This window comes from Harmonia axyridis, chromosome 1 (genome assembly GCF_914767665.1).
Source record: "Harmonia axyridis chromosome 1, icHarAxyr1.1, whole genome shotgun sequence".
NCBI lineage: Eukaryota > Metazoa > Arthropoda > Insecta > Coleoptera > Coccinellidae > Harmonia > Harmonia axyridis.
The window spans coordinates 2,602,246-2,618,620 of NC_059501.1; the positions used below are offsets into that span (position 1 = coordinate 2,602,246).

Consider the following 16,375-nt stretch of genomic DNA (forward strand, 5'->3'; position numbering starts at 1 on the left):
TTTCAATAAAAGCGGTCTCACCGTAGGTATTTGAGAGCATTCGATGAGCCTCAGCAGCAGATTTTCAATCGAGAATAACTTTATGATGCAGGCACAAATCATCTAATATTTCGATGACGTTATGTTTACGAATATCTAAGCTTATTGACGATCTGTTTATTTCGACTTCAACTTATCGCTGCAGCCATCTATTACCAAACGTCGGAAGCAAAGTTGTACGCCTAATAAATTGCTAACCTAGGCTCGAACTGAAAATATGACGCTACGGATGTCGGTTCTGTGATAAAACCAGGACTACAACATGAATAACCCAGTAGTAGTAAAAGAATCCGCTCTCATTCAAGCCGACACAACTTGGGAGTCAACAGAATAACAAAAAATATCAACAAAAAAAAAACGTAAAAACAAGAATGTCCGAAAAGTGACGTGACGACAACACTGAATCTCAGAGTGGCCCCCAATCACTTGCGGGTGTATCCTTACTCGAAACAAAATCGAATTAGCCTGGGAAACACAGGGCGGGTTCCGTAATTGGCCCATACGCGTTGTCGGCTGTTTTGCCACGAGCAGGAGATGGCGAATAATCGAGTTTCCGCTAAGAGAGTGCGCCACCGGAAAATTCATATTCCATTACTTAATTCCGGGCCCGGAATTGATTCTGAAGGCTGTCGGGGGCGGTTTCGCGAGGGCCACGTTGAAAAATGGCCCGTCCCCGTTTATATTAAATGTTCGTTTATGGGGGGGAGGGTGCCTCTGGCGGGACCGTCTTGAACGACGGTTATGTTTAGGAGATGTGACTAAGGGGGTTGGGGGTGTTTCAGGGAGTTTTTATAAAGGAGAAGATGGAACGGTTGGAGACGTCCTCGATATGGGTCAGCAGGGCCGTCGCAAGGGGGTGGCAAAGTAGGCGGTCGCCCAGGACTAAAATTACGACGAGTTAACTGGATTTTGGTCATTGCCTTGAGTTAGCCCAAAAGATCGAAACAGACCTATCGCTACTCACCATCGATGACAGCGCGTTTTCCAATAGTTCTGCTATTTCGATTATAAATGAATAACTATCTCGCTTTATTCGATGATTGAACAAGACATCGCTTTAACGTTTTACATCAAAATCGATGAACTAAAAATGTCAGTTTGCAATCTATCACATAAATGAAATGAAAAACATCACAATTGAAGCATTGAAGTAACCAAAATTGATGAAATCAATGTAATTCAAAAAATTATCGTATGATTCAACTATATATATATATATATATATATATATATATATATATATATATATGACTAACGTCGAGTTCCAAGACATTTTTTACCAGCTAACCGCGAGTTCCAAGACCGATGTATAGTTCCAGGACAGTCTTGGAACTGATATATGCCTAATGTTGACTTCCAGGACCGAAATGATAGTTCCGGGACAGTCTTGGAACTGATATATGTATAATGCTGACTTCCAGTACCCTAATATACTGCATAGTTCCAGGACGTTTATCACGTTGATATCGTCTCTATTGCGTTCTTATAAAATCTATTCATTCGATTTCGACTGTCCCGCATGTCAGAAATATCTTTGCACAAGGAATGAAAATGGTTTTCTCAATGAAATTATATTCTTCTCGGAATCGGAATGACATTCGGTTCTAAATGTGCCATTGGTCCGAACATTTCTCGGTATATGAGTGGAAGTTTCCGCTTTAGATGGGAAATTAACTATTTCTTCGCATTTCAATTCTTCAAGTAGAAGTTCACTATATGTATAAATGACATGAGGAAATATAAGATGTCAATATGTAGTACGCAGTTCAATGGGATATCAGGCGATATTTTTGAAATATATCTCTTTATTGTTGAGTTTCGGGACATTAATTTTCGGTTGAAATTTTTATCATCTCGCATTACGCAATAAATATATATTTTTTTCATTCGTTCTTTTCTTCATGAAATGTGTGGGTCAGGAATTTGTGCAAATAATATGTGGATATTCCTTTCTATTGCTTATGGGATGCAGATGTACTCGCATTTGAAAAAAGTGATGTATGCAGGGTCTTCCATTGGAAATGTCCATAAGAAGTTTATGGATAAATGATAAGGTTCGACTCACTGATGACGAATCCGTCCTCAAATTCAACTCTGACCGTTCAGCCGTATAGGTACACGATAATTCTCTAATGAAAGGTCTTAGAAACTTAAAATTTTCAGAGTAGGTTTGGATCAGAAATGCCGCGGTTAAGTTCGTTTATGGATAAAATCCGATTATGGTTTCCGTAAATATTGACGTTCGAAATTTCATTTTCTTGTTGATGTCGGAACTGCAGTTTCGATCGCGATAAAGATTTCCAATTGGATGGAAAATGACATTTAAATGCTTTGTGCAAAATTTAATGCTCATCATCTAATCAGCACAATAGAAAATTAAAAAAGAATAACCAAAAAAATGACCAATATTTACGTGACCACACAACTGATGGATATCAGATTATGAAAACCATGACAAATGGACTATAGAAGTTTCAAGGAGAATATTGAAAATAGAGCCGTGATTACAGATCCGATTCAATTGAGATTTTGAATGTTCATATACAGGGTGTTCCAAATTGAGTCGGCACCATTGCCAACTCTGTTATTATGGATGCTACGATGTCGGTTAAATGGGCAAACTGGTAGCATTCTCAGTGGCCTTCTCGATGCCGAAAAAAAAAAAATAGACGCGTTGTCATAATATTTCATAAAATGATATTTTTTCAATGGAACACCCTATATTTTTTCATGCATTTAGATTCGTAATAACATTCTCAGCAACAAAGCTTATCTAACATTTTTTCGTAAAGGTGAAAATAAGACAGTTGTATTAATAGGAAACATTTATAACAGACGGATTTGATAAAATGCTATAAAATATCGAGTTAATGTTCAAAAACACCGCCTTCTCGTTGAACACATATTTGGGCCCTGTTAATTTTTGTTTTGTTTTCGGCATTTTTGTTTAAGATTATCGAGTAATGATCGGATGATGAGGATGAACCATTATTTAATTCGATTGCGCCCACGCTCGACTCTAGATAATTTGATATAAAAAATGAAGAATATCATAAAATAATGGAATGTGGTATGAAATAATGAAACTTATATTTCTCAAGAAGGATCAGTTGGAAGTGATGAAATAGAATTGTTTTCTTATATTTTGCATTCCATTTTTGAGGAATCAACATTCTGATTAGAGATTTTTTTTTTTTCTTTCATTGAAGGCATCGACTGCTATGGTCATTAGCCTCTAACCTAACCATCACCGGACATGTACAACATCCATGACCTAGCCAGGATTCGAACCCGGTACCTTCGGCACCACAGTCGACATCTCTGTCCACTGCACTACCGAGGTAGTCTGATTAGAGAATTGAAAAGATAATAATGCAGAACCCCAAGTGGTCATGAAATCCGGCAACGTAAAGCGAACGCCGACAAGCCTGATGAGTTCTTGAAAACTTCACTTTCACTTTGAAAATGTGTGCAGTAAAACTGTCTGCGCGAAAATTTGAATTACACTTCTCAGTTTAGTTTTTAGTGGTGTTTCCGAATATCGAAACAGATTTTCAAAATTCCGATGTACAGGGTGTTGTTACGAGGATTCAAACTATTCATAATTTTTTGTTAACCAGGACCTGAATTTTCGAGGTGGTTATTGCATGATACGTTTGGGCTCTCAATTAGGAACATATTTGCCAAATATGAAGAAAATATACTGGGTGGTTCGTTTGAAATGGCCTCTGAAAGGAACGGGCAAAACGCATAAAACACTCTGTATCTCGCCTACGAAGACTGTAAGACCCAATGAATGGGGTATCTCCAGAATCGCCTTGGTGTCAACTAAGCACCTATGAAGTATTTCCGTTTCCCAATGAAACACCCTGTATACGCGAAATTTGCAGGGAAGGTTCGGATCTCCAATGCCGCAGTTGAGTTCGTTTAATAAGCAGAACCTGAATAGGGGTTCCGTAAATATGGCCGTTCGAAATTTTGTATTTTGTGAATTTCGAAACCAAAGTCACATTTGCGAGGGAAATTTGCATTCAGATGTAGAATGACCATATAAAGCTTCGTGCGAAATATCTTGTTGATCACTTGATCAGAACCATAGAAACTCTGTTACCACAGAACTGACGTTGAGTTGAGATTTTGGGTATTGATATAAAATAGCAATGCTAAGCTCCTCGCCAAATTTCAAGCTTATCGCATAATGAGAACCATAAAAAATTAACCATAGAAAATTCAAGAAGAATATTGGATATTAAAAACTTGATATCTCTGTGATTACAGATCTGATCAGATGGAGATTTCGCGTGTATACATAAAATGATCATTCGAGACTGCGTGCACAATTTCGTGCGGATAGCATAAACAGAACAATAGAAAATTCAAGAAGAATTAAAAAAATGTACACCTAATATATAAGTTACAACAAATTTGCTCGAGTTGAAATTTTGCCTGAATATATAAATTATCAATTTTGATCTTCATGCAAAATTTCGTGTGAATAGAGGCTTCTACATAAAATTCAAGCAGAATATTGAAAATATTAAAGTCCGGCTTGAAAAGACTCCTCGGGGTCGGTATAGAGATGATTCAGATATAGGTACATCTTTTTAATGTTGAATTTCGGGACCGTAACCAGATGTCTTCAATCCATATAGGTAGTGAATTCTCCAGTTATCGGCAATACAAGGGTTGTAAATAAATGTTTACACCACGTCTGGTGTTTTCTTCAAGATGTGGATGATGATATTCCCCCTCTTATCGAATTTTTGCTGCAAGAGCCCTAGTACAGCGTTGCCGTTCGTACGATAATTATCGTTTTGTACGATAATTTGCTGCTCAATTCTATGTACGATATCGCATGTACGATAATAGCGTTTTGTACGATAATTTCAGTGTACCTATCATTTGAGCTAAAGTGTCAATAGATACTCAAAATATAATGAAACTCAGTATGACCAGATTTAGTTGATATCCAATTTTTCAGTAGATTATTGCATTTTCAGGAAGTTTTTAATAGGAAGAAATCATTTGATAGATTTTAGTAGTTTCAAAAAATCTAACCGAGACGGTTGGGAATGTCTAGACTCAAGAATGTTCCGATGAATCAATTCATATTCAATATAATATACTTTTCAATTGAAAAGGGCGTATCTGCAAAATAGCACATTTGGGATATTTGTCTTTGAAGACTTTCATTTCATCCACAGATTCAATTGAATTAATATGAAGAAAAAATAAATGATAATGCATGTTAATTAAATTTAATCTGTAGATGGCACAAATGAAAGTATTTAAAGTTCAATCAATATCCCAAAAGTGATTTTTTGTAGATACGCACGCACTTCTCAATTCAAACGTCAGTATAGATTCATCATATTCCAATCTGATCACGCTGATGAAACTGTTGAAATGATGTTCGATCAATACATTGCTTTCCGGAAATAAAGAGGATCTTATACGAATTCAATACAGTAATTACAATATCTTATGCATAATGGACCTGTACTTAGCAACTCTCATGCTTGTAGACACCTCTGATAATGCTTTGTCGGCATTATCCATAACAGAATTACGGTTCGTTTTATGGGTCGGCTTTAAAATTCAGTAAAGACGGATAACTTTTTTGACCGTTATGCAAATTTAGGTAGCTATTATTTGAAAGCGTTGAATATTTTGCAATAACCTGGACCACTTTAGGAATCACTGGCCTGGCGTATACCGATGACGAATACAAAAATCACATTTGGCAAAACCAGAGGCAACGCCGACAAAGTGGATATACAAAGGATAATAATAAATCTCGAAAATAGACGTGCTCGTAGGGAAATAAAAATAATTATCTTGAAAGCGATAATAAACTAATAAACTCTGAAGGGTGCGATTTTCGACTGCCTTGAAGATTTCAAAGGAAAGTAAAATGATTATTGGTTCATTTTTATGGAAAAAAATTTCGTTTTTCGTTTCTGCAAGAATTCTGAAATTTCATATTTTGAAAATCTTGGGAGGGGTAATTACTATATAATACTAGTACTCTTCACTATTTCTATACGGTCTTGCTTACTGACTGACTGATATTTGTACGTTTTTGAGACTCAATTATTAAGTGAAGTTAGTGAAGGTGTTTGAAGTTTTTTTATAAGTTATATTTGCCTTTGACCTAAGGACTTTTTGTTTATTCAGTTATTAAAGGTAAGAGCTTAATATACAATTCGATATTTTTCAACCTTAAAATTACTTTTTTGAAGATATAAAACTTGAAAACGATTTATATTTGAATGTATTAGATTTTTGTGTACAACCAATATCGGGTGTTTCATGTCATCGTATATAGGCAAAATCTCGCTCATTTGACGAGATAATAAAAAAATTTCTGTTACTAGGGCCTAGTAACAGTTGGAATAATACAGATCTATTCTGAATTTCTCCAAGTGAATATTAGAACTCTGAAAATAGACGAGCAGATAAATTCGATTTTTTTAATCTGAAGTTGGTTGTGTTGTGAATATTTCGGAGTGAAAACTTGTGTTTGAATATTTCGATCTTTTTGTAAGGTAAGATCTATTGATAATCTTAATTGAGACAGTTAAATAAAGAAATTGTGTTTTCCAGGAAAGCAAAAATGTTTGGTCTAGTTCATTTTCCCGACCAGACTTACGGAATATATTCAATGAAAAATATTTCAAAGAAAAAAGGAGATAATAATGCCTGCATTGTAAAACATAGAGGTGCCAAATATGAAGCAGTACTGATAACAGAAAAAGGTGAGTTGTTTTTTTATATTATCACCCATAATTATTTTTTATCGATTGAAAATAAGTTGTTAGAATGAAATTTCTTTTTGAAAATCTCCAGGGATACATATGAATTTTGCCACTATAATTGAATATAGAATATTCTTAATTGATCACAATACTGCAAAGTTCCATAACACCCCCTGTACCTCCTGTTTCGTAATCAGAAATTTCGAAATGAAACTTATTGTTGATAAAATAAAATTAAATTTTTTCGAGTGCCTGTATCCGAATTGATCGCTCTATCATTTCATCACGATGTCTGTAGTTTTTGAATTCCGAGCCGGAAATGGTTTCAAAAGGTTCCACTCACTGTTGACAAATCTATCCTCAAATTCGATTCTGTCCGGCCGAACGTTTATACGATAACTTCCGAACGAGAACTCGGTTGCTAAATTTAATTTAATTTTCTGAATGAACTCAATTTTCTAAGATAATTTTTGTGAGAAAATTTTTTCATAAATCGAACCAAAATATTTTTTACATATCTAAAGCGAAAAAAAATCAACAGAAATTGATGAAATGTTTGATGATTGTACTTATCTCTATACCTCACACGAAAGTAAAAAAGAATCGATAAATATCGAACAGTTCCTTCATTAAAGCCATCTAAATTTTTCTTTTGGTCCTCTAGCATAATTGAAAAAAAAAACTGGTAGGGCTATGATGGCCAAAAGTTTGAAATTGAGCTGTCGAAACAATTCAAATAGTAATGAAAATTTATCACAAAAATATTTCACTGTAATTCCAATGAATCTATGTTAGGGGTCGAACTCTCGACCTTGAGTTATTACCTGTGAATTATAAATTTGAACTCATCCAAGGATAATTCAATTTTGTTAGAAGACCGGAGGAGAATTTTGGATGGCTTTAATGAAGGAAGGTTTGATATTTTTCGATTCAGTTTTCATATTCGTGTAAAGTATGAAAACAAGACAATCGTGAAATATTTCATCAATTTCGGGTGAATAATTTTTTCCTGTAAACATGCAACAATTATATTCCTTTCGATTTATAAAGATTTTTTTATTGAAATTCTTGGAAAATTGAGTTCATTCGGAAAATGAAATTCAATTTGACAACCGAAAAAAAAAATTACGAACATTGCAGGTTTTCCGCCAGTTTGAAATTTTTTTTCAGGGTTCTTTACCTTTTTCGAATTTAGCACCAAAAAATAAGTTGGTGTGACCAGAAATCGTAACTTTAAAGGTTCATACTGATCATGTTCAATAAAATATTGCTCAGAAATTACGTTGAACCCTTTGTGTCTCAAGTTCGCTTTGAAAACGAGATATATGTTGTCTACCTTCGGCAGCACAGTGGTTTGGGAGACGGCTGTGATGCTGAAGGTACCGGGTTCGAATCCCGGCTAGGTCATGGATGTTATGGTATGATGAGGTTACATGTAAGAGTAGCTTCAAGCTAAATGTCGCCTTGTTGTATCTAATTGAAGAATAAAGTCGTTAAAAAAAAAAAATATGTCATAAGACAAAAATTATTCTCCCGGTGTCATCTACACGACCATATATGTTAATCCAGTTAATAATAAAACACCCTGTACATATAGAGCCAAACATTTCAATTGACTATATCGGCTGTCCCAAATTCGTTGTCTAGTGATGGGATCTCAGAAAACTTTTGAGCTAGCAAAAGATGAATGGCACATTTGCGGACTCGAACAGATAATAAATTCAACTGTTTTCAAGCTATAGAAGAAAATTGGAAATTGGCGTGAAATGAAAAGTACTACAGTCACTTTTTTGGTAAAATCCATTGGTATAATTATTTCATTCTTATTGCTTACTTAGTCTAGAAGTTATAATACATAATTGTTGTTTATTAAAAACCACAAATGTTTCTAAAATAAATAAAATCGTTTTTTCAATTTTCGAAGATATATAATATGATAAATAAATTTCTTTAAAAACTACAAAAATCATAAAAAGTTTCAGTTTCACACGGCAAATCAACCAAGGGCCTATTTATGATAATTTGTGAACTTCTGATAATTAAATTATTTGGTGGTCAGTAAGGTCTCCGGATTCAACATCGTTAAATTTTTTATTTCATATGAATAAAAAAAATTGAAAAAATTAATCAATTCAAACAAAAATGAATTTTCCCTTATGAATTGAACACAAAAGGAGAAAGGGATTCCGTTTTGGACATTAGGTATTCATCTTTTGAGAATTGAAGTTGAAAATATGCCATCCATTATATTCCTTTCTTAAGGTTGTAGTTGAGATTTTCTGAGTGACAAATAATATATTCATATCGAATCTATATTCATTTTCAGAGAAAAAAGAAGAACTGAGGGTACTTCAAGATGAAATGGTTGGACAGCTAAAATCAGTAAAGAAATCTGTAAGCGATAATAATTTCACTGATTCGAAAATTGGAGAAAAATATGTGGATATGGACAGACCATCTACTTCCTCCATCAACCATAAATATGTTTCCTCCGTTGTTAAAAAAGATGAAGAAAGTAGTGATGAAGCAATTCAAGGTAATTACTTTTTCTCGAAATATTTTCAATAACACGGTCATTTGACACGTATTTTCAACCTTAAATCGTAATATTTCGGTCAGATTTTAGCTGAAATTCGGTAAAAAGGCAAAAAATATCGGAAATTAGGGTTTCCACTATTTTCAGAATCAAGCATTTGAATATATAAGTTTAATAAAGTATCATTCTTTATGTCACCTGATTAATCATTTATTTCTTTCTATATGAAAAGTCAGTTAAACTTTCAATTTTATTGTGTTGATGAAATATAGCTTTCAAAAATTCAAAACGAATCGTTATTAATTAGCATTCATTAACTATAAAAATTCATAAAAATGAATCATTGAATCCAAAATGAGATTTCACTCATTAATGAATAAATAAATAGGGATTGGTTTTGGTCATTATCCATCTTTTAAAAATCGAAGTTGAAAATATGCCATCCATTATTCCTAGATCCTATGGCTACAGGGCTACTATTCAATACCATCGAATTTTGCCCACCGGGTACAATTAAGTTTTTCTGAGTGACTGTTTGCAATAAAATATTTATATCCAATCCATATTAATTTTTAGAGCAAAGAGAAGAACAGAGGATTCTTCAAGATGAAACGCTCGAACAAAGAGAATCAGTAGAAAAATCTATAGGCAATAATCATTCCACTGATTCAAAAATTGGAAAAAAATATGTGGATATGGAAAGACCATCTACTTCCTCCATCAACCATGAATATGTTTCCACCGTTGAGGGTAGAGATGAACAAAGTAGTGATGAAGCAATTCAAGGTACTTACTTTTTCTCGAAATATTTTCAATAACACGGTCATTTGACACGTATTTTCAACCTTAAATCGTAATATTTCGGTCAAATTTTCGCTGAAATTCGGTAAAAAGGCAAAAAATATCGGAAATTAGGGTTTCCACTATTTTCAGAATCAAGCATTTGAATATATAAGTTTAATAAAGTATCATTCTTTATGTCACCTGATTAATCATTTCTTTCTTTCTATATGAAAAGTCAGTTAAACTTTCAATTTTATTGTGTTTTGATGAAATATAGCTTTCAAAAACTCAAAACGAATCGTTATTAATTAGCATTCATTAACTATAAAAATTCATAAAAATGAATCATTGAATCCAAAATGAGATTTCACTCATTAATGAATAAATAAATAGGGATTGGTTTTGGTCATTATCCATCTTTTAAAAATCGAAGTTGAAAATATGCCATCCATAATTCCTAGATCCTATGGCTACAGGGCTACTATTCAATACCATCGAATTTTGCCCAACGGGTACAATTAAGTTTTTCTGAGTGACTGTTTGCAATAAAATATTTATATCCAATCCATATTCATTTTCAGAGCAAAGAGAAGAACAGAGGATTCTTCAAGAAGAAACGCTCGAACAAAGAGAATCAGTAGAAAAATCTATAGGCGATAATCATTCCACTGATTCAAAAATTGGAAAAAAATATGTGGATATGGACAGACCATCTACTTCCTCCATCAACCATGAATATGTTTCCACCGTTGAGGGTAGAGATGAACAAAGTAGTGACGGAGCATTTCAAGGTACCTACTTACTTGTTCTTCACATATTTTTGATAACAAGATCATTTGAGTCTTATTTTCATCCTCAACTATTATATATGTATGTATATTATAGCTCAATTCACGAACAACTTTAATTTTATAGTGACGCAGTGGCGTACCCAAGGGGGGGATAAGGGGGATATATTCCCCCAGGAGGAATATCCATTGTATGTAACAACCTTATATAACACAATCTTATTATGAGTAAGCAAACTTCTTTGGAAAACTTCTTCAAAAGAAGGAAAATGCGAACAATTTTTTCTATATCCTCCCCAAGGCTTATGCCTGGGTACGCCTCTGTAGTGACCTGATAGCTAATAGCTATATCGAGGGCTGATATTGAATCTTTATTGATTTGCAGAGAAAATAATTATAGAAGATATATTGCTTAATCCGCGGAGATCGCCAGAAAAATCTCTAGTCTATGAGGATTTCAATGATTTTTCAATTGGAACAGAATATGTGGAAATTAACCGATCATCTACTTCTCTTATGAAGAACTTCGATGATACTGTTTTCTCCACTGTTTGTGGAGAGGAGGAAGACAGATATGCAGAATTTCAAGGTACTTCATTTATAATAATCAACCTTCCTTGAATATCCCTGTATATTTATGTGTGATCATTGTTATCATGCCATTGAATTAAAACGGTATTATATTATGCTTCAGATAATAGTACCATGGAAGCTTCAGATATGAATGTTGACAAAAACAAACAGAGTATTATGCAACATCATGGAATACCAGTTCAAGTGGAACCTGAAGATGAGATAGAATTATCAGGTAGTTATACCCTTCTCAGAAAAAGCATATATTTTCGTGAGAGCAATATTAATTGATTAAATTAATACCCATATTCCTTGAAACTTGTTTCTACAATCTATACTGAAAAATGAAAAAATATATTTGTTCAGATATCGTTACTGTAAAACCTTCTTTCGAAATTTTTCGAATCTTTTGCTTATACAGGGTGTAACATGAGTGGTTGGCTATAGCCTAGTGGTGAGTGTAGGTTATCCAGGCTTTTTAGAGAAGTGGCTTGTTGTGTATCTTAAGACAGTTAGTAATGTACAGGAAGATTAATGAAAATCGGCTTCAATTTCGGATAACCATTACTCGCAAATCAGCAGTCCGATTTTATTTGAATTTTGTGGGTTTGTTCACATCAAACAACCTTTCAGAGCGTTCAATGTTATTTTGATATTTCTAGGGCAATAATAAGATCTTTGAGATTTTTCCCTGAATCACCCTGTATCTCCGAAACTAACAGTTGGGATACGCAACAAGCTACTTTTCTGAAAGGCCTGGATGACTTGCATTCACTACTAGGCGAAGGCCAACCATTCAAGATACACCCTGTATAGAACAGTAATTCCTAATAATGGGACCTGCAACATTTGCCCAATGTTCCATACCTCTTAGAGAAATTATTACTTGAGCTTTCCTGAAAGAAAATAAAAATATGGATCTTCATAATATTTCTAAGGTTATGGTTGTTATGAAATCATAAAAAGTATATATTGTACCATTCGAAACAAGTCTGAAATTAAATTAGTTTCATTGTTAATTATTGTCAATCGTTTATTTCATATGCAAATATTTAATTGGACGTTGGACTTCTAATAGGCCATCGCGGTGAATCACCCTGTATGTAAATAATAAAATATAATAAATATTTATATACATTCTATACAGTGTGTGGATAACGTGAGAAATCAAATTAAGAGCTGTGTTATTGAATCTTATCAAGCAAAACGCTCTTTCAGGTGAATTCAAGTTTTTAATTAACCATCTTATGGTAACATTGCTCATGAAGACCATATTTCACAGAGTCACAGCATGATTTTTTTCTAATTATTAATCCAAATATTTTCTCTCCTTTATCAAACTTGCCTTAATGATGGTGTACACAATTGAAACCGTAGATAACAAATTTTTTCAAAAGATCACACATTTTCTGCAATTTACCTAAATAATGGTGTGAAAGATTGTAATTAACGTAACTTATTGCACAACCTCATGTAAGTAGGTATAATAAAGCAGCTAAAAAATGGGGTAGTTATTTGAAAGAAAATATGACGTCAACCTGTAAAAATAAATGACGTCATGAGTGAAATCATAAGAAAACATTAAATAACTCACTTATTGATTTTGCCCCTTTTTTATCTACACACTGTATATGTTCCCTAATTCGAGAAATCTGAAACATCGCGCTGTCGCTTTCTTGTGAACCTAAATGTTTATAACTTCAAAGTTTTTCCTAAATTATTATTATTATTTTCAGTTTATGGAGACAATTCTGATGATGATTCAGATTATAATTTATCTACTTATTCAGAAACGCAATCTGATAACTCACGAGATGGCAGTCGGAGCTCAACACCATGTTCCTTTCTATCTGAAATGGATCTGAATATTGAGGAGAAAACGCAACCGAATGAGTCCAATAATAATTCCCTCTCGAAAAGCATCCAAGTTCATTTATCTGCCTCGTTAAACGAACCAGGGTGCGATGATGAAAATATGATGGTAACTGAGTCCCGCGGAAGAAAAGGAGACAAGAAGGCAAATTTTTGTTTCTACTGCCATACGAAACAGCAAAAAATCTCACGACACCTAGAGAATAAACACAGCGGTGAGGAGGAGGTGAAAAAATTTATTATGTTACCAAAAGGTAACGTAGAAAGGGCCAAGATTATTGGTCAGATAAGAAAAAGGGGAAATTTCCTTTTTAATACGAATGAGAATTTAAATGATGGTGAGCTGATTGTGGCGCGACGGCCTAAAAGCAGCAGGAATAAAAGTGGTAGGGATTACAGTGCATGTGCAAACTGTAAGGGATTTTTCTCAAAAGCCACCCTTCGAGTGCATTTCAGATCCTGCACAGGCATTGATTCCGACATTAAAAGATTGCCAAATTTGCTAAGTAAAAAAATCACATCAAGAATACATCCTATGGCATCAATAACTGTGAGAAATCATTTATTCCCACCGCTGAGGGAGGATGATGTATGTAGAGCAATCAGATATGATGAACTCATCATCATTTATGCTAACAAAATGGTGGAAAAATATAGAGAACCGAGACATTTCCAAATGATAAGGCAGAGATTACGATTAATTGGTAATTTCCTCATTAAAATGAAGGCACTGAGTAAGGAAATAAATAATTTAGCCTCTATATATGACCCAAAATTTGTAGACATGGTTTTATCTGCTATAAATATGTGTGCCCGGTACACTGAAACTACGAACTGCTTCGAAGCTCCTTCGGTAGCGTTCAGTTTGGGCACACTGCTGAAGCAGATTGGCAATTTATTAATAACAGAGTGCATTAAAAACCACAAGGAAGAAATGCGAAAAAATGCTAAATATTTCTTGAAAGTTTTCGCTCAAGAAGTGAACATAAATGTAAACAGAACTGTTGCTGAAACTCAACTGAAAATGAGTAGAACAAAAACAGTTATGCTACCCACAATGGGCGACATAAAAAAACTCAGCGACTATTTGACCAAGAAGAGAAAAGACGCCCTTGAGAAATTGAAAATTTGCTTCTCGTCATTGGCCTGGATAGACTTAGCAGAGGCAACGCTAACGTCTATCCAGGTTTTCAATAGACGACGCGCTGGAGAAGTCGAGAGAATTAGCATTACCGAATTTGAAAAATACGAAACGATTGAGAGAAGTAATAATGATCTATTTCAATCACTTTCAGAGAAATCAAAAGAAATTGCAAAAAAATATGTTCGATTCACTATAAGGGGCAAGTTGAATCGGACGGTTCCTGTTCTATTGGATACTCATTTATGTGAGTGCATCCAATTAATAATAAAAAACAGAACAAATATGAGGGTCCACAAGAGTAACCCTTATGTATTCGGTACACCAGGGTCGGATACAAAAAAGCATCCACATCTGAGTGCCTGCACTTTGATGAGGAAATTCTCTGAAGCTTGTGGTGCTGAGCACCCGACAAGACTACGTGGCACCAATTTGAGGAAACATATAGCCACTACGTGTATTACTTTGAATCTTGAAAATCAAGACGTAGTGGATTTGTCGAACTTCATGGGCCATTCGGAGAAGATACACAAGGGCATTTATCGTCAGCCCATTATAAGTAGGGACATTTTGGGCATTTCACAACTCCTGCAAACAGCTCAAGGAGAAAATGAAAATGCAAGCAGTGATGACTCCGAAAATGAGGTTGTCAATGATGAAGAACCAATTCCTACAAATGAAATCAATTCAACAGGAGGAACTCCAAATCTTAGTGGGGGGAATAGGAGGAATTCCAGCAAAGGTGAGATACATAATTACATTTCATTCGAACTGCTAATTGTAATCAATTCACCAACCTCAAAATAGTTTTTTTTTCAAAAACATCTTGAAATTTCGACTTTACTAATGTCATTTCCCGAAGCAATTTTTTTTGGTACGGCCGTGAACGTAAAATAGTGATTTCATCACTATATTTTATATTATAGTATTACCAATCGAAAACAAATCTACAGCTGAGCTCCAGCGAGGGCTCTCGTGAAGTATATTGAATTTTTCCACTCCAGATCTAAAATATAATATGAAAGAACTTGAATTTCAACAATTCATGTTCATTAGGACCAAGTGAATCACTACGGAGTGGAATAAATGTCTCTTAAAAAAATTCTCTTGATATATCATACGATTTATGTTTGAGAAAAAAAATTGCTTGTGTTGTTAGAGTAGAATCACTCTCGTCTTGAAAAGTTACTGAAACTTGTGTATTGTTTCAACTCTTTTTTCCATTTTTATAGCCCATACCCTATCTGGCACCCTCAAAAGAGTGAGGTGGACCCAAGAGGAGAAGGATGCTATTTTCCGTATTTTCGGAGAATATATGAATAGAAAAGCTCTACCTCCTTTGAAAGTGATACAAACAGTGATAAAAGAAACTCCTGTTCTTCAGAATCGCACGTCACCACAAATAAAGACATGGATTCACAATCAGCTGAAGGGCTCCAAGAAGAAACTTTCATTTTCAAACTGAATATTTGTGATATTTTTAATTTATACATAGTCATTCGTTTTTATTCATATTTATTTATTTTTTTCATATATTTATTTACTTTTCAAGAAAGTTGTTTATGTTTCTTCATTTTCATTCATTTATTTTCATTTATATTTGTTCGTTTTATTTAGAGATTTATTTATGTTCCTTTGAAATTCATTTATTTGTATTCTTAAGATTTTTTCAAGATGGTGTTTCTTTCGAAACACTTCATTTACAATTGAAGTTTATTATTTTTCTTAATCAAAAACCAAAGAAAAACCGAATATTTTATTGTCACCATATTTTTATGCCTTCAACTGGAAATTCCTAACTAGATATTACAGAAGAACTAGGTCGACTAGAAATTTGGAAATGGAGATTAGAATATTTATCATTCCTGGCTCTTTCGTACATATA

General features: G+C 34.0%; 1 protein-coding gene across 2 annotated transcripts; it reads left to right on the forward strand.

Moving 5' to 3' along the window:
- Positions 1-5,062: 5,062 nt before the first annotated feature.
- Positions 5,063-16,012, forward strand: LOC123685398. Of its 2 annotated transcripts, XM_045625073.1 has the most exons (9): positions 5,063-6,587; positions 6,646-6,797; positions 9,124-9,333; positions 9,910-10,119; positions 10,698-10,907; positions 11,290-11,493; positions 11,599-11,712; positions 13,214-15,232; positions 15,723-16,012. In XM_045625073.1, the coding sequence occupies exons 2-9, from the start codon at positions 6,656-6,658 to the stop codon at positions 15,953-15,955; spliced, it is 3,342 nt and encodes a 1,113-aa protein (XP_045481029.1). In that variant the 5' UTR covers positions 5,063-6,587; positions 6,646-6,655; the 3' UTR covers positions 15,956-16,012. The 2 variants fall into 2 exon arrangements, with proteins under 2 accessions (XP_045481029.1, XP_045481021.1); XM_045625065.1 differs by having other exon boundaries at positions 5,063-6,797.
- The last annotated feature ends 363 nt before the right edge of the window (positions 16,013-16,375 follow it).

Coding starts and splice junctions, on each gene's coding strand:
- LOC123685398 (XM_045625065.1), top strand. CDS start 6,656: ATGTTTGGTCTAGTTCATTTTCCCGACCAGACTTACGGAATATATTCA. Junction 10,120..10,697: donor TAGTGATGAAGCAATTCAAG/GTACTTACTTTT, acceptor ATTCATTTTCAG/AGCAAAGAGAAGAACAGAGG. Junction 10,908..11,289: donor TAGTGACGGAGCATTTCAAG/GTACCTACTTAC, acceptor ATTGATTTGCAG/AGAAAATAATTATAGAAGAT.